At 37.6% G+C, this 25063-nt stretch overlaps 1 protein-coding gene across 1 annotated transcript in view; it reads left to right on the top strand.

Moving 5' to 3' along the window:
- LOC123562447 (TATA-binding protein-associated factor 172-like) overlaps window positions 1-25063 on the top strand; it is a 65070-nt gene that overhangs the window by 1066 nt on the left and 38941 nt on the right. The window contains 13 exon segments of the mRNA XM_053527729.1: window positions 2332-2495; window positions 5119-5244; window positions 11684-11779; window positions 12233-12409; window positions 12671-12704; window positions 12707-12815; window positions 13933-13981; window positions 13983-14062; window positions 16428-16551; window positions 19432-19630; window positions 20682-20853; window positions 22639-22810; window positions 24797-24966. Coding sequence (XP_053383704.1) covers window positions 2332-2495; window positions 5119-5244; window positions 11684-11779; window positions 12233-12409; window positions 12671-12704; window positions 12707-12815; window positions 13933-13981; window positions 13983-14062; window positions 16428-16551; window positions 19432-19630; window positions 20682-20853; window positions 22639-22810; window positions 24797-24966 — 1672 coding nt within the window.

The following is a 25063-nucleotide window of genomic DNA, read 5'->3' as shown; positions in this document are numbered from 1 at the left end:
CTTAGTGGGGACTAAAAGACACTCCAAAACAGGGTACGGCTGTCAGTACTATAGTGAAGAATGTCCCTCAGTTGGGACCAAGAGGTCTTACTGATCTCCCAGCTTGGCAAGGTTTTCATTTATTTAATTAAAGACAACATATCCTGTGTCATTTTGTCTTTCACTGCTCATTTATGTTAAAGAAGTTGTCTGTTTCTGATTGAGAAATATGACAGATGTTGCCTATTACCTATTAGTGTTGAAACTGCATTACATTTGATCCATATGTAAACTTGAAAAATGGCATTTAAATAATCCTTATGACACTTGAACAATGGCATTAATTTAACCCTATGAAACATGGAAAACATAAGCATTAACCCTATGAAACATTGGAAAATTGCATTTAACTCATATGTAACATTGAAAAATGGCATTTAACCCATATGAAACTAACATTTCTTGCCACAGTGATTTTAATTTGTTCATATTCAGAATTGTGGAGAGAGTCTTCCAGAACAGAGGGGAAGTGTTTTCTCCAAGTTTTGATCTAAAAAATGTACTGACAGAAGAACATCTTTACTGGGTCTGAAAGGGGCGCATTTTATCCGGATGCAAATTTGCAGGTACTTACATGTTTAAAAATTTATACAGTTTTCCTGCTATAATTTCCTAGTCAAAATACTTTTGATTAAGTTTGGTACATTGATAGACCTTGTACCATGAAAAATGATTCAATCTGGTTAAAGTAACCAATAAAGATATGTAATGATTTGACACACTTTGGCTCAATTTTGGTTCAGTTTGCGCGAGTGAGATCTTGTAAATTGTTACATTATCTCCTAATTGTAACAATGTTAAAGTCAGTGCACTGGAAAATTAGGTCAAAAGTTCAGGTAGATCTATGGGATGATGACTGCTGAACCCAAAGGTCCCAGGTTTAAACTGCTATGGGGTCAAAATTGCTTCTGTTCATATTACATCAGTATTGATTTTCTAGGAAATAGGTTATTCATATATTAGTAAACTGAAACTTCATTAACAATGGAGCTAGAGTAAACTGGTGTACCAGTAAACATGCAGCAGCCAGAGTAAACTGGTGTACCAGTAAACATGCAGCAGCCAGCATAAACTGGTGTACCAGTAAACATGCAGCAGCCAGAGTAAACTGGTGTACCAGTAAACATGCAGCAGCCAGAGTAAACTGGTGTACCAGTAAACATGCAGCAAGCCGCATAAACTGGTGTACCAGTAAACATGCAGCAGCCAGCATAAACTGGTGTACCAGTAAACATGCAGCAGCCAGCATAAACTGGTGTACCAGTAAACATGCAGCAGCCAGCATAAACTGGTGTACCAGTAAACATGCAAGCAGCCCATCATAAACGGGTGTACGAGTAAACAGCAGCAAGCCCCAGCATACACTGGTGTACCAGGAAAATGGCACAGCGCGATAAACTGGTGTACGCAGAAACAGGCAGGCATTCCAGATAAAAAAAACTTTGGGGTGTAGGCCGTAAACATGCACACCATCATAAACTGTGACCAGTACACTGCCCACCAGCATAGAACTGGTGTCCAGTAAACATTCATCAGCCACAAAACTGTGTACTTCAGTAACTGCAGCAGCTAGAGTAAACTGTGTCCAAAACATGCAGCAGCAGCGTAATTGGTGTACCGTAAACATGCAGCAGCCAGAGTAAACTGGCGTACCAGTAAACATGCAGCAGCCAGTGTAAACTGGTGTACCAGTAAACATGCAGCAGCCAGCATAAACTGGTGTACCAGTAAACATGCAGCAGCTAGAGTAAAATGGTGTACCAGTAAGCATACAGCATTTTCTCTGTAATCAGGGTCAAGAACTCCACATGATGGACCTTACAATTAATTTGCTTGTTAGTGATTCCCAGACAACAGAGCTCTTCTTCCTTGCTTGAAAGACCCGGAGGGCATATATTGTATAACTGTTTGTCCTTCCGTTCCTCTGCACAGGATGGAGAGTAGTTAATTGGCCTATGAGAACAATAGATAAGTTTGATTCAGGTGACTGTAATTTTTACGTAGCTAAATGAACAAATTAAGGAGAAAGGCAAGCCCCCATAACTACTCTCCTATAGGAATCGTCAGTTCATCAATCGCATCCCCCCTTGTGTACTGCTTCTCTACAGATTTTTAATCCAGTTGAAGTAAACCTATTATAGGTCATCAGGATCAAGAAGACATGTACAAATTGTTGGGACTTTCATGTCTGATTGCTTTATATTCTGTCAAGTAATTTCAAGGAGAATGTGTCATACAATGATGACAGCATTCTTGCATCTTGTATAACAATAAAGACTGTTTTATACTTAGGTCTGGATGACCGCGATAGACTGTTGATTCAAAGACAGATGTTGAATAAACGTCTTGGTCTAGATATGGCAGGAAATCTGAAACTTGACATCGACAAGGATTTATTTTCTGACGAGGATTTACTCACAGGAATGAAAAAAGACGTCACAGTCAAACAAGACTCGGTAATTTTCACTTGTATAGGCAGTAGTACTTTTTCTTCTTCTGTTAATAAGCACTACTTATGATCTAGTGGGTAATTTGTTTGATTGCAATAATGTTACTAAAAGTCGACAGTAGATATTTGTCTTCAGATTGAGATTTTCTTCCTCAAACACTGTAAAATCATTTATTTCATGGGCATGAATTCGTGGTTTGTTTGAATGCAATTTCGTAGGATATGAATCCATGGATTTATTTCAACTTTTGAACAAAAATTAATTGGCATTTTACCTTGTTGGGATTAATTTCATGTTTACTTTATCGAAATCCAACTGAAAAGTAGTCCTCCACAATATTAATGATTTCACAGTATATCAATATATCGTGTATCAGTGATTGACTTTCAGAAATATGCACTTTATTGATTTCATCTTTTGTTTCATTTTTTGTCTGAATAAAAAAGAAATACAGCTTATGTTTTGTATTAGTCCTACTGGTTGAAAACAGTTTCGGGTACTATAGGAATGCCTTTCGTCATTCCGTCATTCTGGTCATTCCGTCCGTTCCGCAATTTCTTGGTCCGCATAACTCTTTTTTATCCTGACGGATTTTTACTATTACTTGGCACAAAATGTTCCCCATGATGAACGAAGTGTCATGCGCAAACCCCGTGACCCCTAGCTTAAAGGAGGTCAAGTCCAATTGGAGGTCCAGGTCAACAGGGCTTTTTCCTCCTGTCCGGGTCATAACTCTCCCATCCAGGAAGGATTGTAATATCACATTGGCACAGTTGTACCTCATAATAAGAATAATGTGTCATGCACCACCTTTGAGACCTCTAGCTCAAAGGTCAAGGTCACACTTAGTCAGTGCAATGTTACATGGCATTAACAGGTCTGTTTCGTGTCCGTCCCCTACTCTTTCGATTTCATTCAATGGGGATTTTAATGTTACTTGCACAAATTGCCCCATGATGAGACCTTCATGCGCAAAACTGTCACCCCTTCTCAAGGTCAAGGTCACCATTTAGTTCACAGTCAACAGGGCTTTTTTCTGTCCGTCCAAAATTTCTCCCATCTATTTGAAGATTTGTAAAGAGTAATCTCACTCAGCTGGCACAATTGTTACCTCATAATAAGACGTTGTGTTCGTTTCCCAACTTTCATACACCCCGAGCTCAAATGTCAAGGTCACACTTAGCAGTAAATGTTTAACATGACATTGAAACAGGGTCTGATCCTTCGGGTCATAACTCTGGGTCATTCAGTAAGGGATTTCCAATATCCTTAGCACAGATGTAAATTTCCCATGATGAGCCACATGTCCTCTTCGAAATGCCGAGCCCTTGCTCAACTTCAAGGTCCCATTGGGGGACAAATGTCCAATAGGGTTTTTTTTCCTGTTCCGGGCCATAACTCTGCCGATCCCTAAGGGATTGATATTACTTAACCAAATTGTGCCTATTGATGAGGCAACATGTCATGGGTCGCAAAATCTCAAGACCCCTACTCAAGGTGGAGGCCAAAGGCAAAAGATGGAGTGTTTTTTTTTTCCTGTCCGATGATAGGAAAAAAAAGATAGATCTCACATACGAACGATGGTTGAGAGGCATTGGGACTCATCCAGAGGCGTCTATCTCTGGACATAGGACTTGGTCAGTAGATGGGGCCCATGATGGAGAGGACGAACGTGGCAGAATGCGGGGCAAAAACCTAGAACACTAGCTTCAGTCAGGGTCACCTGTGGAGCTGAGACAAAGGGCATAGGATTTAGTGTTTCGTTGTCCGGTGAACCTTTGGCAGGCAAACAGGATTTGAGAGATAGATGACAGCTGAGCACAAAACCTAATTCAACCGGGATTAAGAGCAGAAGAGAGTGTTGTTTCGCAAGCAAAAACACACGAATAATGCTCTAGGTCTAAGACTCGGAAGGTCATAAAAAAAGACGTAAGTTAAGGTATCAAAGTCACCAAAGAGAAAAGGGACTTAGGTCCGGGGGGAGGCATTTCTTCTCATTGCATGGGGAGGGGTGTATTGATGCATTGGGCACAGTGGCGTAAAGGTGCACGGGGTCGGAGCGAGCATATGAAGGCAAAAAACACAAATTATTGTTGAGAAAAGGTTATGGTTCCTTTGTTGTTTCTATAAATAGTTTATATGATGTACTTGTTGATTACTCGGCCACATCAGGGCAAAGTGGAAGTGAGGACCGGCGGGCGTGGAACTGTTCTGTGGTACACATGACGTACTCCAAATTTAGGTTGTAGTTTGCATCTATCTCCAATACCATGATAAATGAGTTTCTTCTTATGGACTGTATATTACTCATTTTTTTTTTTGTTTGTTTGTTTTTAGTGTGTTATTTCCTTTGTTGTTACTAATCACTCTCTTTATGATAACGGTTTTTGTATAACGGCCCAAAAAAACATCCAATAAACAACTGTACTTTTTCTCTTGCAAAGGTTTAATAATCCCATGGCTTTAGTTTTATATATTTTATTTTATGAATATACGTACAAATTTTTCATGGACAGTCATGACAGATATTCATGTCATTATGTTATACTGTCAGAAGAGAAATCTAGTGGCCTTCCAGTAGGGGACTTTATATTGCATGGCAATACTCATTCACTTTTTTTCTTCATAGAAACATGTAGCAGTATTTGGGGTGGTGGAAGCAGCAATTGGTTCCAGCTCAGTTTCCAAGAGAGGAACCGGGCTAACCGAAAAGCAAAATGCTGACCACAACGGCCATTCAAGAGATTCTCCAAAGGTAAGTTGATGGATTTAACTAGATTTGGTTCGGCCAGATAGAATAAATTTCCTTGATACTATAGGGGAGAATGCTAGTGGTGTTTTGAGAAATTATTTACTGTAGATAATTTTTTATCTTGACTATGCAAGTTGAGAGCTGTCCGACTTGACCCTGCGATCGGTTTCAGTGTTGGCGTCTTTCAGCGTCCGCACTTTGGTTAAAGTTTTGATGCACTTTCTCTTTATCTCTGTACCAATATCAATAATTGCAATAGTGTTCTCCACAAGTATTAATAGTATTGTAATAGATTTCTCCACCAGTATAAGTAGTATTGCAGTAATCATCATCATCAATAACAATAGTATTGCAATAGTCTTGTCCACTAGTATGAATAATACAGCAATTTTTATTAGCTGGACTATTGAAAGAGTAGTTGGAGATATTTTAATCACCTTGGCGTCGGCGTCCACCATTGGTTAAACGTTTTGATGCAGTCCCTATATCGCTTTTTTAAAGGCTCGAGCTTGAAACTTTTTTTTTTTTTTCAAAGTCAATAACCTAACTATAATACCCAAACTCTGGGTCAATCTCATACTCTGCATTGTATTTTGGCCAAGTTTGCCCCTTTTAGGGTTAAAGAAAGTTTTGCATGCAAGTTACTATCTCCAAAACTAATGCAGATATTGATTTGAAACTTCACATATGTCTTCAGTGTTATAAACTAGGTGAAAGCATTGAGTCCCATAGCTCTGACATTTATTTTGGCCAAATTATGCCCTCTTTTTGACTTATTGACAATCCTGGTGAAAGTTTTGCATGCAAGTTACTATGCAGATACTGGTTTGAAACTCTATAGATATTTTTACATTTAGGGTAATATTCCTGCTTCTGGAGAACGATTCGATTAGTTGAGCATTTGCTGTCTTACAGCCAGCTCGTAACGTCTTTTCTGCAATATCTGTACTATGAATAACAGTAAAAGTAAACCTCAACAGTCACCTAGATTTGTATTGTAGCCCTGACATGATAGTGAGCAACCATTGAAGAGATCAAGTCAGAAAATGATAAGAACAGTGGCTAATCAGTGACATGACAGAGGGTATGTTAGATTATAACTTGATCTTCAACTGGTATGAAACTATATTGAATGTGAAAGAATTCAGGTATATAAAATATAAGATGGCATTTTGTCCATCTACAGTACTTTAATTATGCCCCCACTTCAAGAATGAGGGTATATTGTTTTGGGGCGATGTCCGTCGGTATGTCCGGTCGTCCTTAGACCAATCCGTTTCCGGATGATACTCAAGAACCGCTAGGCCTAGGTCAGAAAGTTTGATATGGAGGTTTGTCAGACAAGCAGAATGACCCTTTGAGCTGAGGTCATGTAGTGAAAGGTCAAGGTTACAGTGACCCCGGACAGTTAAACGGTTTCCGATGATAACTCGAGAACGCCTTGGGCCTAGGATCATGAAAGTTGATAGGAGGTTTTGGCCAGGAGCATCAGATGCCCCTAGTTGATTTCTAGGGTCGTATATCGAAAGGTCAAGGTCACCCAGTGACTCAAACAGTTAAACAGCTTCCGTACAATAATCTTGAGAACATTTAGACCTAGGATCACGGAACTTAGCAGGGAAGTTGGTCATGACCAGCAGATGACCCCCATTGATATTGATGTCAGTTGGTCAAGGTCAATGTCACAGTGCCAGTACCGTTGAACCATTTTTGGATATAACCTTGAAAAATGCTTGGCTAGGATTATGAAATTAATAAGAGGTTATCATGAACATCAATGACCCCTATTGATTTTTCGTGTCAGTAGGCCCAAGGTCCAGCGCCACAGTACTCAGAAAGTTTTAAACCATTTTGCGGACGATAACTCAAGAACGTTGGTGCAAGGTCACGAAACTTTATAGGGAGGTTGGTCATACGCAGCATACAAACCCTATTGATTTGAGGTCATAGGTCAAAGGGCAAGTCCATTGACCGCAGGACAGTAGAACTTTTGTGTAAAGGACTAAATTATTTCTGTCTTGTGCAAGTAACTACAATGCTCAAGTGGGGGTCATTTCCGTGTTCTACGAGCTCTGTTAATTCTTCCTTTTACATACGATAATCAGATTTTTGTTGAACGTCTCATAAGGACATAAGTGTTCTTTATTACCATGAAATACCCTCGTCTTATAACAGTAAGACAAATTCTATAACCCATTTGTAAACATTTTTCGCAAGATAAACCTCTTTGATATCATACTTTTTGCGAAGACATGGGTATTTTGTGATAAAATGTTGTTAAAAAATTCCTTTGAAAAAGACTAAGTAAAATGGAAATTTTTTTTTTTTTTGCTTCATCTAAATCACTTTCATTTGTAGAACATCTGGTCTGTTTTTCGCAAAGATAATAAATTTCACTGTTCTCTCTCTCCCTCTCCAAATTTTTAAAAACACATTCATTAGGTAAAAAAAACTGTATCTTTTCATAAGAATGTCGTTATAATCATTTTTGGATACACTGGACCTCATTTTTGTTTGGCTCAGATTTTAAGTTAGCCAAATATTTAGGTTGAATCTGCTAATTAAAGATCATGTTTGTGAAACACCTTACCTGGAGTTTACACTTTTTTCTTAAGAGGGCTTCGTTTAAACAGGCTCCTGGTTTTAACGTTTTTATGCCCCCGAAGGGGAGGCATAAAGTTTTTTGAACCGTCTGTCGTCTGTCAGTTTTGTCTGTCGGTCTGTCAGTCTTCCGCAATTTTCGTGCCGGTGCATATCTTTGACATCGATGGATGGATTTAAATAACTTGTCATGATTTGTACCACAGTAAACGACTTTCGCGCGCCAAGACCAGGTCCGTAGCTCAAAGGTCAAGTCACACTTAGAACGTAAAGGTAGTGCAATTGATGGGCGTGTCCTGTCCGCATTCTTTTGTCATCGATGTATGGATTTTCAAATAACTTGCATGAAATGTAGCCTACATAAAACGACTTGTCGCGCGCCCCCCCCAGACCCAGGTCGTAGCTCAAAGGTAAAGGTCACACTTTAGACGTTAAAGATAGTGCATTTATGGGCTTTCCTCAGATCTTTGTCATCGATGGATGGATTTTCAAATACTTGGCATGAATTTTACCACAGTAATACGACGTGTCGCAACGCAAGACCCAGGTCCGTAGCTCAAAGGTCAAGGGCACACTTAGACATTAAAGTTCATTTTCATGATAGTGCATTGAGGGCTTGTCCGTCCATCATCATTGTCATTCAGGCATGGATTTTAAAATAACTACGCATAATTTGTGACACGTAAGCGACTTGTCGCGGCGCTAGACCCCAGCTCCGTAGGTCAAAGGTCCTAAACAACTCTTGACAATCGTCCATAAACTATTCATTCAAAGAAAGTACCAATCGTTGGATGTGTCACCTATGGAGACAGCTCTTGTTACTCCTAGCTTTTGTCGCATTTGAAAATATTCAGTTGCATCTTTTGTTAACTTGGTGAAAGATATTTTGATCTTTCTCTGAAAACACACAAATACCCTCTACATTTTCAGCTCACCTTTCACATAGTGACAAGGTGAGCTTTTGGGATCACCCTCGCGTCGTGTGTCCTGCGTCCGTCCGTCAACAATTCTTGTCTGCACGATGTGGTTTCATTTATGATTTTATTTTAACCAAACTTGCACACAGACTTGTATCCCATAAGATTCTTGGTTCCTTTCTTGAACTGGCCAGATCCCGTACAGGTTCCAGAGTTATGGCCCTGAAAGGGCCAGAATTAGCTATTTGGACCTTGTCTGCACAATAGACAACTTTATTTATACTTGATTTTTCCAACTGGCCCAAACTTTTATCACACCATAAGATCTCGGTTTCCTTTCGTGAACTGGTCAGATTCCATATGTGTTCCATATTATGCCCCTGAAAGGCCAAAATTACATTTTGACCTTGTCGGCACAATGCAGCTTCATTTCTGATTTATTTAACCAAACTTGCACACAACTTGTTCACCATATGAATCTTGGTTCTTTTCTTGAACGGCCAGATTCATTATTGTTCCAGAATGAATGCCGCCTGAAAGGCAGATAGATATTTTGACCTTGTCCTGCACAAAGCAGCTTCCATTTCATTTACGATTTGAATTTAATCAAACTTGCAGACAGATTTGTTGTCACCATAAGATCTTCTGGTTCCCTTTCCTTGAACCGGCCAGATCCCCATAAATGGATTCCAGAGTTATGGTGCCCTGAAAGGGCCAAATTGGGCTATTTATGACCTTGTCTCACAATACACTTCATTTATGATTTGATTTTAACCAAACTTGCACAAAACTTGGATCAACCACCAAGATCTTGGTTCCTTTCTTTAACTGCTAGATTCCTTCATGTGTTCCGAGTTATGGCCCCTTAAGTCAAATTGGCTATTTTGGTGCTTTTGCAGGCCATATATAAGACTTTCATTTATGGTTTTATTGATACAACTTCAAACTATCTTCACTTCAACAACAATAATCTTGGATTCCATGACAAGATCAGATCCATTTGTGTAGGTTCCAGAGTTATTTTTATATCTGATTAACTCCCCTATGTAATCAAAATGGATTATATCAGTAAGTACGTACAGGATTACTTTTGAACATTTCATTATTGTCATTATTTGGACTGAGCAATTAGGGTAGATACTATGGAACTGCTTTTTGTCAAATTACCTCCCTTTATTTCCAATTAAAATGGGTATATCTCCAATACTAATGAAGATCCTGATCTGAATTTCATTATGCAACAGATTTATTTGGCAATTCGTCTTTTTTTAACTTACCACATTTTTTTTTTAATTACTATTTCCCTTTTTTTGTACGGTTACTATAATATCGCTTGTTTTTGAGTAACTTTTATTTTGGCGTATGAAAAACGAGGACCACTTTTCTGTGGTACAACAACATGGATGGTACCCCCACCTTACCGTCCAATGTTTTAGGTGTAGTTTGACAATCGTACCTTGTAAGATTTTTTTTTCTTTTTGGTTTAATTTCTTCTTCCTCTTTGTTGTTCCTGTCCTTTGGACTTAGATATTTTTTTCGAGGAGCTTCTTGGTCCTCATTGCAAATGATAACAGGTGAGCGATATCGGGCCCATCATGGACCCTCCCTCTTGTCTGATTTTATTTTTTAAATGTAACAAAATCTTTAAGTCAAAAACTTGTGTTTTTAACTGCACTTAATAATTTCATCCTTGATTTCTAACCATTATTTAATCTAAAGCAAGATTTATAGAGCTATGAGATTAAATTCTGTTTTGAACAGGGTTCAAGCCCACAACATATGGGTTAGGGGTCATATTTTGCACTTTACAAATATTTTGAAAAAGTTATCATTTTTTTAAGAATAAGGTCTGGTCGGGCACACATCCACAAAATTACTTCAACAACAACCACATTTACAGTTATTTTTTATCACATGATCGTGGAACTTGACCAAGTTCTTATTTATGGTACAGATGTAACGGCATTGGACAAAATTGTTAAAATTTGAAATTTATGCAGATTTAATTACAGTCGAGCTTCATTTGCTGGAACTCAGATAAACTGGAAACCACCCTTTGCTTGAACGCATTGTGAGGTCCCAGAAAAAATCAAAATAATCTGTCTTGTTTGATGGCTTGAGATAAATATAACTAGAACAAATTTAGCCCATCTCGTCAGGTTCCGAGCGAATGATTTCAGCTGTACATGATAGTTTCACAGTAATGGCTTTAAGTCTAAAGAGATGACCACCCCACATGCCTTTAGTATATCCAGAGTTTCTAGTGGTCCCAAACAAAAACGTAAGGACAACTTTAGGGAACTACAAAGTGCTCGAGTCATCCATGCTAAAATATAGGACTTAAGTTGTCTGTACTGTTAAAAGAAGCTTGCAGCTATGGAGTTATGTAAATGTTGAGTTTACAGATGACCTTTTTTACAGGAGACTGCCTTTATGTTTTCTTTCTGTGAGTTGAATGTCTGAACCCTGTTCCACTGCTGGAACTCGCCATGGAGCTGCCACTCTATGGGAAAGTAATCAAGTTGCATTGCAGAGGGGCGGTCAAGTCCCCCAGGATACTCCTCTGATCAGGTTTGTCCCATTTATTATTTTTACCTTTTTTTTTCTGTTTATTCTTTGACATGATTTGTTTCCTGTTGGATGGTAGATTGATACATGTTGCTAAGGACCTTTTTTGAATGCAGTCATCCATTAGATTATTAAAAACTATTTCATAGATTTTTAAAAGGTTATCCAAAAAAAGTGGTTATTAGATTGGCTAATGTCGTTAGTACTCTGCTGTTAGTTTAGAATGTCATGATACTTTGAAATGTCTGACACAGGTACTATGTGAAGTACTAAAATCATATTGGGAGTCACGGAATGTCACAGGATGTTTATGGTTAAAGACGTTATCTTGGTTGTATATATGTTTGTATTTGTAGATGTTGGCAGTTAACCAGTTATGGTTATCAGATTTAGCACTCAGGTTACTATCTGTGATAGCACTAGACAGGTTCGGGGATTACGTCTCAGACGAGGTAAGTGACATGTGGAAGTCGGACCTCTATTCCAGGGTGACATGTGGAAGTCAGGCCTCTATGCCAGGTTCCAGCTGTCTAGACTCTACGATAATCATTTTGAACTGAGTTTGTTAAGAAAAAATTATAGTTATTTGTGTTTTGACAAGGTGTGATAATGATGTCACCAGTGTTCCAGTCTTGTGATTAAAATATATCTGTACGAAAGTAATCAAGTTCAGTTTGATTAAGAAGTGTATTGGTTGGAAAAGTTTGATATTTCCACCATCAAAACCTGGACAGTTGCCATATGACCTATAATTGTGTTGGTGTGAAGTTAAACCCAACAAAAACTAAACAAAAAACTAAATAAATGGAAAGTGTGACAAGTTGAGTTAAAGATCTGATTTACGGCTTATCCATGTCTGTATACACTTAAGATAATTATATCAAATGACCTTTTTGCCCTTGCAGGTTGTTGCTCCTGTACGAGAAACTTGTGCTCAAACTCTTGGAGTAGTGATAAAGTTTCTTGAAGCTGATGGTGTACAAGGTGTACTTTGTATACTGTTACAACTGTTGACTCAAAAACAGTGGGAGGTTCGGCATGGGGGATTGCTGGGAATGAAGTACCTCCTGGCTGTAAGAAAGGTAAGATTGTAGGCAGTGTTGCAGCAGAAGTCACATTGACAATTGTTCGAATTTTTCAGTAGCTTCTTGGAATATAAACCTGTGGTACTCCTTTCAATGTGGGACATATTTTTGAAAATTTGGTTCTAAACAATTGTATACATGTAAATGGTTTTAAATTCTGTTAATTTTATTGATCACTTTAAATAGTGTCATGTTTTACAGCTTTTAAATAGTCAGGACTGATTGTTTTTAATGTTTCTTATTTATTTATTTTTTCAGGACATGACTGCAGATTTCATTGCCAAAGTGTTGCATTTATATACCAGGGCCTGCAAGATGCTGATGATGATAACAGAGCTGTTGCAGCAAGTGCTTTAATCCCAGTTACTGATGAACTAGTGCAGATACTTCCTCAACAGGTAGAGTTTATTGTTGATAAAACATGTGTTTCAGAGATGTCCCCCCCCCTTAATCTCAGTTGCTGAGGACTAATCAGTCAACCTCAACAGGTAGAGTTTTTAAGTTGATAAGACAGATGTTGCAGCAAGTGCTTTAATCCCAGTTACTGATGAACTAGTGCAGATACAACCTCAACAGGTAGAGTTTTTAAGTTGATAAGACAGATGTTGCAGAGAGTGCCTTAATCTCAGTTGCTGATGAACTAATGCAGATACAACCTCAACAGGTAGAGTTTTTAAGTTGATAAGACAGATGTTTCAGTGAGTGCCTTAATCTCAGTTGCTGATGAACTAATGCAGATACAACCTCAACAGGTAGAGTTTTTAAGTTGATAAGACAGATGTTGCAGAGAGTGCCTTAATCTCAGTTGCTGATGAACTAATGCAGATACTTTCTCAACAGGTAGAGTTTTATCACATGATAATGGAGCTGTTGTAACTGGTGCTATAATCCCAGTTGCCAATGAACTGCTGTCAGATATTCCTCAAAAATATATTTTATCACAGATAACTGAACTGTTTGCAGTAGTGTTTTAATCTCAGTTGGCAAATGAACTTGCAATACTTCCTTACCGGTCTGTTATCACATATTTAAAAATGCTGTTGTAGCTGCAGCTTTAATCTCAGTCACTGATGAACTAGTGCAGATACTTCCTCAACAGGTAGATTATATGTTGATAAGACAGATGTTGCAGAGAGTGCTTTAATCTCAGTTGCTAATGAACTAGTGCAGATACTTCCTCAATTGGTAGAGTTATCACATGTTTGAAAAGCTATTGTACCTAGTGCTTTAGTCCCAGTTACAGATGTACTTGTGTAGATACTTCCACAACAGGTATAGTTTATCAATTGATAACACAGCTGTTGCAGCTAGTGGTTTAATCTCAGTTGCCTAGTGTAGATACTTCCTCAACAGGTATATTTTATACAGTCATAAATGCTTTTGTGTTACCTTTAGAGCTTTGTGTATTATATCATGTTACACATGCCTACTGAAGTATCCTTATTTTTTCCACAGGTTCCTGTAACAGTTTTATGCTAATTGATTTAGATGACTGAAGTATGTTTATTTGTTTATGGCAGTCCCTTGATCGTTTTAAGCCTGTGGAAGATCCTACTGGATTTAGATGATCCTTACAGCCTCCCTAACGGTAGCATTAATGACTCTGCTTTCAGCTTTGATAGCACATCCAAAAGCTAATGTTATAGACATGTGAGTGAAAGATATATGGACTTTGCATTGATAAAAGATACAGAGTATTCATACTTAATGAAAAATCCATGGAATTTGTACTTTATAAAAGATACAGGGTATTCATACTTCATGAAAAATCCATGGAATTTGTACTTTATAAAAGATACAGGGTATTCATACTTCATGAAAAATCCATGGAATTTGTACTTTATAAAAGATACAGGGTATTCATACTTCATGAAAAATCCATGGAATTTGTACTTTATAAAAGATACAGGGTATTCATACTTCATGAAAAATCCATGGAATTTGTACTTTATAAAAGATACAGGGTATTCATACTTCATGAAAAATCCATGGAATTTGTACTTTATAAAAGATACAGGGTATTCATACTTCATGAAAAATCCATGGAATTTGTACCTTACCATGGTATTCATACTTCATGAAAAATCCATGGAATTTGTACTTCATAAAAGTTACAGGGTATTCATACTGCATGAAAAATCCATGTAATTTGTACTTTATAAAAGATACAGAGTATTCATACTGCATGAAAAATCCATGGAATTTGAACTTGATAAAAAATACAGGGTTTTCATACTTCATGAAAAAAACATGGAATTTGAACTTGATAAAAGATACAGGGTATTCATACTTCATGAAAAATCTAAGGAATTTGAACTTTATAAAAAATACAGGATCAAACAGTTATGTCAGAAAACATGGCTACCAGTGGGAATGGTTACCGGTACTTATACTAAGAATGTTCAGATTAGTCGATTCACGTAAACATGGCCAGATTTCCTGTGGATGTGGTCACATTTCTTATTTGTATAGAATGATTGTCAGAAATGCTGACTCCAACTTTAAATAATTCCATACCAAATTACGCCTTTTGTGACCTGCTACTTAGGTTGTTCAAATAAATATGATTTATTTTAAGCCATGTCCGGCAGTTGTCTTATATATTGCTATATTCAGCTGGAACTTTAAAAATTCTTATCAGAAACTGCCACCTGAGTGATTTTGAAGTTGACACACAAGTTCCTTTATTGACCCTTTACAAGGGTTACTAAAATCAATTGAATTTGTCCAAAAAAAAACATGCTGCCATACAGAGTGATCACCTTTCACATTTTGGCCTCCTAAAACAAATGTTTCTTAGAGACCCTTTTACCAAGATGTTTCAATTGTTCCAATTCCCTAGCTAAAATAATTCATCAAACATCTTCTAAACCTTCAGTCTGATTCAGAAATGTCTTGGATTACTGCCCACCAAGAATTTTTATATTATTCAGATTCATTAAAAATAGGACTGCAAGAGCGAAAAATAGAAAAAACCTTCAAATGCCATCGTCAGCGTCTGCATCGACATTTGTTAAAATTTTTTGTTAAGGTCTCACCTTTCTCAAACTATAAGAGCTACAGCTTGAAACTTGCACATTTGTTTATCATCGTTTAGATGACTTGTAGGCAAGAACGCATAACTTTAACCAGCATTTTGTTAGAATTATGACCTTTTGTCTTACAAAAAAAAAAAAAAACTATTTTCTTACGTAAAAAAACAACTCTTTTCTTACATATTGTCCAGCACTTGCAGACAAGCGATGGCTCCTGGAGGCAGTGCTCTAGTTTTTAGCTCATCTGATTTTTTGAGAAAAAAAATGATGAGTTATTGTCATCGCTTGATCAGTGTCGGCATTGGCTGATTAAGGTTATGTTTAGGTTCAGCTTTTCTCTAAACCTATCAAAGCTGCTTGCTTTGTGAAACTTGACGGCCCTGTTCCAACCAAAAGCTGATTCGTACAACAAGTAAGTACTCCATCCGCTTTTTTGTCAGAATGAATGACCCCTTTTGGACTAGAAATATCCGATTTCTTGGTTAAGTTTATGTTTAGGTGACTTTTTCTCCGTAACTATCTAATCTACTGCTTGAAACCTGGCCCACTTTTTACCATCAAAAGCTTACACCTGTACACAGAATTCAAACTCCACCTCCTTTTTGCAAGCATTATGGCCTCTTTGACTTAGAAAATCCGATTTCTTGGTGAAGTTTTGCGTTAGGTAAGCTTTTCTCCTTAACAGTCAAAGCTAGTGCTTTAAAACTTGGAGCATTTATTCACCATTAAACGCTGACTCTGCACAGCCATGTGCTTACTCTATATTGCTTTTTTGGCATGAATTATGGCCCCCCCCCCCCCCCCCCCCCCCCCCCCCCCCCCCCCCAAAAAAAAACCCCCCCCCCCTTTTGGCCTTGAGAAAATCATGTTGACCATTTTTTATTATACAGAGACGAAAAAATCCAGATGAGCACCGCCATCCGCAAGGCAGTGCTCTTGTATAAAGTTTTGAAGTAAAATATTTTCTAATATTACTTTAGGACCGCAAAACCATTAACAGAGCTTGTACCCAGATTGTTACCATTTCTGCGACACAACATTCCTTCTGTTAGAAAAGCAGCACTGGAAACATTGAAGACACTGTTAACTATGCAATCTACAAAGGTTTATATTATTATTATACATGTCAGGTAAAAGATATGATAATTATGTCTCCCCCCCTCTGGGGGAGACATATGTTTTTGCCCTGTCCGTCCGTCCGTCCGTACGTCCACTTCTTTCCGATCACTAACTGGAGAATCATTTTGACCTAGAACCTTCAAACTTCATAGGGTTGTAAGGGCGGCTGGAGTAGACGACCCCATATTGTTTTTGGGTCACTCTGTTAAAGGTCAAGGTCCAGGGGCCTGACATTGAAAACCATTTCCGATCAATACTAGAGAACCACTTGAAAGAATGTGAAACTTAATAGGAGAATTGGTCTGAAGATTAGATGACCCCTATTGACCCTTGACCCAGAATGTTGAAACTTAATATGATGATTGGTCATGAAGAGTAGATGACCACCCCCCCCCGCCCCCTATGATTTTGGGTCACTCCATCAAAGGTCAAGTCCCGGGGCCTGAACTTGAAAAACGCATTTCCGAGCATAACTATAGAACCACTTGACCCAGATGTTTGAAACTTAATAGGATGATTGGTCATGAACTAGTAGATGACCCCTATTGGGGATTTTGGGGTCACTCCGCCGAGATAAGGTCACAGGAGCCTGAACATTGAAACCATTTCCGATCAATACTATAGAACCAATTGACCAGATTGTTGAACTTCATAGGATGATTGAACCTTAGAGTGATACCCCTATTGTTTGGGGTCACTCTGTTTAAAAGTCAAGGTCACATGGCCTGAAACATTGAAAACGCATTTCATCAATACTTGAGTACCACTTGACCCAGAATGTTGAAACTTCATAAGATGATTGTACAGGAAAGTAATATGACACCCTATCGATTTTTGGGTCATTCTGTTAAAGGTCAAGGGTTTTTCCACGGGGGCCTAACATTGAAAAACATTTCCGTCAGAATAACTGAAGAACAAATGACCGTCAGACAGTTGAAACTTAATAAGGATGATTGGTCATGCAGAGTAGATGACCCCTCTCGCATCTTGGGGTCACTCTGTTGGTCTAAACATATTTTATTTTGCAATATTTTACAACATGATTACAAATATACAATAAAGGATTGGACAGGAACTTTATAAGCTTAAGGTTGTCCTCTCCCAAGGTCACAGGGGCCTGACATGATAACCATTTCCAATCAATAACTTGAGAACCCTTGAATCAGAATGTTGAAATTCATAGGATCATTGAACCTGCAGAGTAGATGCCCCTTTGATTTTTTGGTCATCTATTAAAGGTTCCAGGCACAGGGGCCTGGTATGTGAAATCATTTCGCGGAAAATACTTTGAGAACATGCATAGTATATGACCCCTATTTATTTGGGGTCCTTGATCAAAGTCAGGTCATCAAGGAGCCTACATGACTTGAGAACCCTAGGCAAAGAGTTTTGAAACTTTAGCAAATATACTGGCATGCCAAGTAGATGATCCCTATTAAAGCCCAACCATCTGGCCTCTTTTACTTTCCTCCTGACCCTCTTGACGTCTTGTCCTTACCCTTTGCCTTGGGGAGACATGCGTCTTTTTGCAAAGCATCTTCTAGTTCTTTTTTTTTTTGTACATGTAAAGAGTTCCACTTTTAACACTTTAACCTTTATTGTTAAAGGCTTTACATGTGGAACTGACTAAAGCCTGTCAGATAAACAAAAACTTGTTTCGTATTCTGTAGTTAATTCTGGGAATGCCTTCAAATTAAGGAGTTGATTTTTATACGCCCGAAGGGACGTATTATGTTATGACGCTGTTGTCCGTCGTCCGTTAGCAATTTGTGTCCTGTCCGTTAGCAATGTTGTGTCCGCTCTGTAACTCTTGAACCCCTTGAAGGCTTTTAAGGAAACTTTACCAATGTTACCACATGAGACGATGTGTCCGAGCGCCTGTTTTGATGTCTTGCTTCAAGGTCAAAGTCCACTTAGGAGTCAAGGTCATATTCAGTTTGTTTTCCGTGTCCGCTGCTGTAACTCTTGACCCCTTGAGGATTTCAAAGAAACTTGACACAAATGTTCTCCATCACCAAGACGACTTGCAGAGCGCATGTTCCGGATACTTGCTTCACGGTCAAGGTCATACTTAGGGGTCAAAATTCATATCAGTTTTGTTTCATGTCCGCTCTGTACTCTTGACCCCCTTGACGGTTTCAAACTTGATACTGTTCACCACACCAGACGACCGTGCATAGCTCCCCCCGCATGTTCGGAATACTTGCTTCAAGGTCAAGGTCACACTTAGGGGTCAAAAGTCATATCAGTTTTTGTTTCGTGGTCCGCCTGTAACCTTGAACGCTGGCAGGATTTCAAAGAAACTTTGCAGAATGTTCACCACATTGTAACATGTTGCAAGCGAGGCTCCGTATGACTTGGCTTCAAGCAAGGTCACACTTAAGGTTCAAGGTCCTATATACTTTGCTTTGGTATATGGCTTCTGCATTGCAGTGCTCTTGTTTTTATTTGGGCAGGTCTCATTTTTGTACTTACAATATTTTTTTTTTTTTTGAATTACTTCCCTTTTATTTACTATAAATAGCTTATTTTAAACTTTTTTATTATTGGGCCGTCAGGGAAAAACCGAGACTCACTTTTCTGGTACACCTGGATGGTACCGGGCTAATTTTAAGGTGTAGTCTTTCATACTGTAGCCTGATAAGGATTTGTTTGTAGACTTTGAATCTTTTTTTGTGGACTTAGATTTGTTTTTTGAGTTTGCCTTTTGTTTTCTCAGTCCTTTGGGGCTACAACGTCAATCTCTTAAAATTTTGCGCCATCCTATGCTGTAAGGCTTCGGGCGTATATTGCCCCGCTTGGCGGCGCTCTTGGTTGTTTTGTTTTAAAATCAATGTTCTTGTTTGACTTTATTTCTGTCTTTAGCAATCTGTGAATACCTGGTTACCACATCTTCTGCAACCATTATTGTGCCATATATACCAGAGATCCCTGTTAGAAACCCAGCCAGATATTCTCTCAGTAGTGACAGAGGTTTGGTCCTGTATGCTGAGCCGGTCACCTCCTGAGTTCCTGGTTGCAGCAGCCACACCATGGATGGGTGTGTGGTTGTCCCTGGCAATGCGCCTCAAAATATCCATATGATTCACACTATCTTGAGAGGCCAACCTCCTGCGGTAACTACTTGTCCAGTATTTTTTATTTTGTGCAGGATTTTTAATTACAAATCATATATGTTATAAAACTGTTTTGGCAATACATTGCAAAAAAATGAATAATTGTGATATTGTCGTCAAGATCGCTCTCATATTACACAATATAAGGATCTTATATGCCTATGTAAGACAGGGTTTTCCCCAAACCCTAGGGATAGCGTGAAATGAAGAACCAAGCACAGAGTTTTCCCCCCCCCCCCTCAGTGTCGGGAGGTTTAGGGAAACGCGTGCCTTTCTCAGGAGGGCATGTTAGATCATCCACTATTAATACTACAGCAACATTTTCAAAGATATTATAAATCAAAAATGGCTTACACGTCAATTATGACATTGATATGCGCACATGTTGCTAAGGTGATCTTTAGTCTGGATAACCTTGTCCTTCCCCTGTGGTTCTGGGACGATCTGTGTATGAAAAGAATTGTAACCACTGCCTTACCTTGCATGATCGTAAGAGGCGACTAATAGGGTCTTAACCTTGGTTGGGCAGTAACTCCTGTGATTCCATCAGGTAGGCAAATTTGGATCCATACCTCGTGTTTTTATTTCGATGTAAATGAGATGTGGAACCCAAATTTTTAGTCGCTTTTGGCACCATAAAACTATACAGTGTTGGTTACGCCGTAAACTCCAAATAAAAAATAAAAAATATTGTCTTTTCCCCACGAGGAAGGCAAGAATATTCTCCTACAACCAATATTTAGTTTTATTTCTGAAATAAAAAGGAATTAGCTTTTATGGCTTAATGTTCATATTTAGATGCAGAAAATTGCTCTCAACCCAAAACACAGAATTTTACTCTTGCTTAACAACTTGTAGTATATGTAACTGGAATTCATTGCTAATTCAGATTTGGTTTTAAATTGATAGGGACACAGTATTTTCATGGATTATTAATGTTGCACAGAATAAGTGGTATGGTCATTTGTTTTGTGTGAGTCCCATTTTTTGTTGTACTAGGCAGGTCGATGCTCTCGCATAGAGGGGGGGGTCGACAAGTTTCAGATAGTGAAGACAAGTCATCTGTGGAGACCAAAGATAGACCGGAATATATAGCCGGATACGAGTCGGTTAACTCCACCGTGCAAGACAGAGATGTTTACGTAATGAGGGCAAGAACGACGGCAGCACAGTGAGTGACTGATATTGAATACTTTGTTAAAGAATTCGATATTTTTGAAAATATTTTTTTTTTGCTTATGGATGATTAATATTAAAAAAGAACAGTCATAAAACATATTTTATCTTGATCTGCGAATTTTCAAAACTAAAGTGTCTTTATAATAGATTGACTGTAGCTGAAATTTGACTGAATTGAAACTACTCATATTTTGAGAATTAAATGTGTCTGATTTCCATACAGGTATAGCTTTTTAGCTCACCATAGCACAACATACTCTAGATGAGCTGTTGTGATGTCTCACTGTCGTCAGTCCGTCTGGGTTTATAATTTCTTCAAACAATATCAACTCTAAAACCACTTGGTGAAAGTTGATGAACTTGACATAAATGTTTTTTGGGTGGACCTCTTTCAGAATTGCCATGACAACCAAAAACTTTTGAAAAACCTTCATGTTTACTAGAAATATACCTTGGAAATTCCTTGACCATAATTGTTAAAAGAACAGCGACCAGGGAGCACAGCCAATTTAGCCTGTAATTATAAAATGTGTTTGTCAGAAACTGCTGGCTTGATTTTAAAATAACTTCACACTGGTGATCATCGAGTAGCCCTCTACCAACATTGTTCAAACTAATCTGAATCTTATCAAAAAAACATGGCTGGCAGAGTTAAAAATATAAAATTTTCCAAACGCTTTAACCATTTATCTGATTCTGGTATAATTTTGTAGAAATGTTCATTGAATGAACAAATACTAAGAATGTTTTTATTCTTCTTAAATGTTCAAAGGTATGCTTGCCAGAGCTAAAAATAGAAATATCATATCTCATTTACCATTGATTAGATTTTGAAATTATTTCACAAAATATTCCTTTTGTTGCTGTCGGCTTAATAAAATCAGAAATATGTCTTCAAGGGGTAGGTCTAGGTTTTCCTGTAAAGGTCAATAGAAAACTTTCAAAACAAGCTTTTAGCTAGTTTTCATAGTAATTTGGCAGAAATATCCTTGTAATACCTGAATGAGCTGTGGAACTCTTGATGAGTGGAATAGGGCCATCATTGCCTTCTTGTTAGTAGTCTTAATATTGCTAGTGATGGATGTTATACCTGTCTTTAAACAGTCAATTTCATTCATTATATACATGTACCTATTTCTACTGTTAAATCAGCCAAAATGGACTTTAATCTTTAAACAAATAAGGCTGAAAACCTGCTAGAAACAGAGAGTTTTTTATGCAAGAATGTCACAACTAAAACAAGTAGTCCTACCATTGAATCTTTTTTTCGTATCCGATGGGAATTGAATTCAGAGTTTGCATTCATTCGTGAAATACAGGCTGAATGAAAATTGTTAGGTATATATTAAAATGCATGAATCACTGGCTTACAGTCTGTCATATGTGTTATATGATTTATTTCATTTTCTAATCAAGTGATTAATTTCATTATAACAAAACTTAAAAAAGTCTGGAAGCAACACATTATGCCTGATATGCCTTCAAAAAATACTGCAAAATAATTCAGTAAAATACTGCTTGTCTGAAGAGAAATAGTATAATATGATATGCAGTTGTGAAAGGATAACATGTTCATATAAATGTGGTTCTTAGAGAAATTAATTTCCATTTAAATTGTATTTTGCTGATGTGAATGTTAATCACAGTGAAAAAAATCAGGCTTTTGAAGGTGTGTGAAGGAAACTTTTTGTATTTAAAACGACATCAAAATTTATTAATGATGAAGAAATCTTGAAGAATGTTCTTTCAACATAAACCCTTTTCATTCATTCTTTAGGCTGCTAGGAAGTTTATGTAGCAAGATTACCCAGCCTGTTTTGGGTCTTCCCGAGAATTGTGAGAAACCATCCGAGTCCCTGGCCAAACTTCTAGTCTTCCATCTTAACACAAAATCGGCAGTACAGAGGATTGTTATAGCGGAGGTTGTACATATCTGGGCAGCTACAGGGGTAAGTCGGTACATCGGATTTGTATTTGCGGCGGTTTTGTTATGATTTTTTGCGATCAGAGGGACACTAGAATTCAAAATATCATGGGTTATAAAAAGCATTTATGTCTGTGACAAAGAGTGAAAATTCTTAATTCAAGTAAGTTTTTTGTCTTTCAAATCGTGAAACGAAAGTGATGCAAAAATTACCTAATTTATAGTTGTGTAAGGAGCAAGTTAAACTGATCGATTAGTCATTGATTTTCTGTCATGTTTGTAGGGAAGTCAGTTTTCAATTACTTTAATAATTTGTTAACCATTAAATCTTCGAAATGGTTAACCAGATAAAATGTGATGCATATATTTATCTGAACACTAGTGAAACTATACTTATAATTGGACCTCATTATTTCAGATGTCCGCTGTTGTTACCGCAATCAATATTTTCTGTTCTGGAAAAAATCAGTTAATGTCTCTGTCTTTATTTTATTGGCTCACCTGTCACATAGTGACAAGGTGAGCTTTTGTGATCACCCGTCGTCTGTCGTCAGTCCTTCCGTGCGTCAACAATTTCTTGTCTGCACGATAGAAGTTTCATATATGATTTTATTTTAACCAAACTTTGCACACAACTTGTATCACCATAAGATCTCAGTTCCTTTCTTGAATTGGCCAGATCCCATTATGGGTTCCAGAGTTATGACCCCTGAAAGGGCCAAAATAGCTATTTTGACCTTGTCTGCACAATAGCAGCTTCATTTATGATTTGATTTTAACCAAACTTGCACACAACTTGTATCACCACAAGATCTTGGTTCCTTTCTTGAACTGGCCAGATTCCATCATGGTTTCCAGAGTTATGGCCCCTTAAAGGTCCAAAATTTGCTTCATTTATGGTTTGATTTGATACAAACTTACAAAATATCTTCAACAATATTAAATCTTGGATTCCATGACGAATCTGTCAAATCCAGCTGTAGGTTCCAGAGTTATTTTGTATCTGATTACCTCATTTGTGTCAACAGATGGACTTGGACAATCAGTGAAGATACATATTGACTGAATTTATGACAAATTTCCTCCCTGTATTTTTTATCTAAATGAATACACCTTAGCAGCTTCTAATGAGATTGGTTTGAAACGTTATTTATGTCTTCCATGGTAAGAAATAGTCATATTAGATAACTCTTGATTGAACATTTATCGATATGAATACTTTACTAATATATTGTTGTATAGGCTTGTACTCTGTATCTTCTACATGCATATACCAATGCATGATTACCTCCCCTAATTTTAATAAAAATGGATTTATCTCGGTAAATATTTATAGAACTCATTTGAAATTTCATTATTGTCCTTAGTTGGACTGAGGCAATCAGGGTAGATAGCTATCAATCAGGGAAGATGGCTATTGACTGATTTTATGTCAAATAACTTCCCTTTGTTTCAAGTTAAAATGGGTGTATCTCAGTAACCAATGGAGATACTGATTTGAAATGTCATTTATGCCATCAGATGGACTTGGACAATCAGGGTAGATAACTTTTGACTGAATTTACGACAAATTACCTCCCTATTATGTAAACGAATATATATCAGCAGCATCAAATGAGATTGGTTTTATATGTTATTTAAGTCTTCCAGGGTAAGGAATAGTCATGTTAGTACAAAAATGCAGCATTTGAGCCTAGGACCCTCAAACTTGGTATGGAAATTGGCCCTGATTAGGTCAAAAGGGACTGTTACAAGAAAATGTTTATCCTGATGATATTTAATGTGTATGCCTATGTGCTCTATGGCAAAACTTGATCATATCATTTTGAGCAATGGTACTCAGGTGAGCGACATAGGGCCATCATGGCCCTCTTGTGTTATAAAGTATTTCCAAATGATTGACAAAAGAGAATATCTTTAATTGATGTAAAATAGAAAAGTTTGACCCTACAATGTAACAGAGCAGTATTTCAAAGTAACACATTAATTCATACACTGTTTTGTTTAACAGTTGTGTGAATGTCCAGAGGAAGTGAAATCCAAATTGTTAGAAACACTGACAGAGAGTATTTATTATGATGAAATAGCTCTGGGGTTTACACGTTTACAAACAGAGTGCAGGGACTTCATCGCCTCTCTCAAACAACAGGGCATCAACATGGATCAGATTATCCTGCCTGGGTAAACATGAATATTTTGTTTAGTTTTAACCCATATATTTTACCTCACTTGGAGAGAAAGCTCTCACAATTTCAGTTATGCTTCTTGGGCTTCTTAT

Source organism: Mercenaria mercenaria, chromosome 2 (genome assembly GCF_021730395.1).
Source record: "Mercenaria mercenaria strain notata chromosome 2, MADL_Memer_1, whole genome shotgun sequence".
Taxonomy (NCBI): domain Eukaryota; kingdom Metazoa; phylum Mollusca; class Bivalvia; order Venerida; family Veneridae; genus Mercenaria; species Mercenaria mercenaria.
The sequence above is the reverse complement of the archived record's forward strand: the minus strand, read 5'-3'. Positions and strand labels throughout refer to the sequence as shown.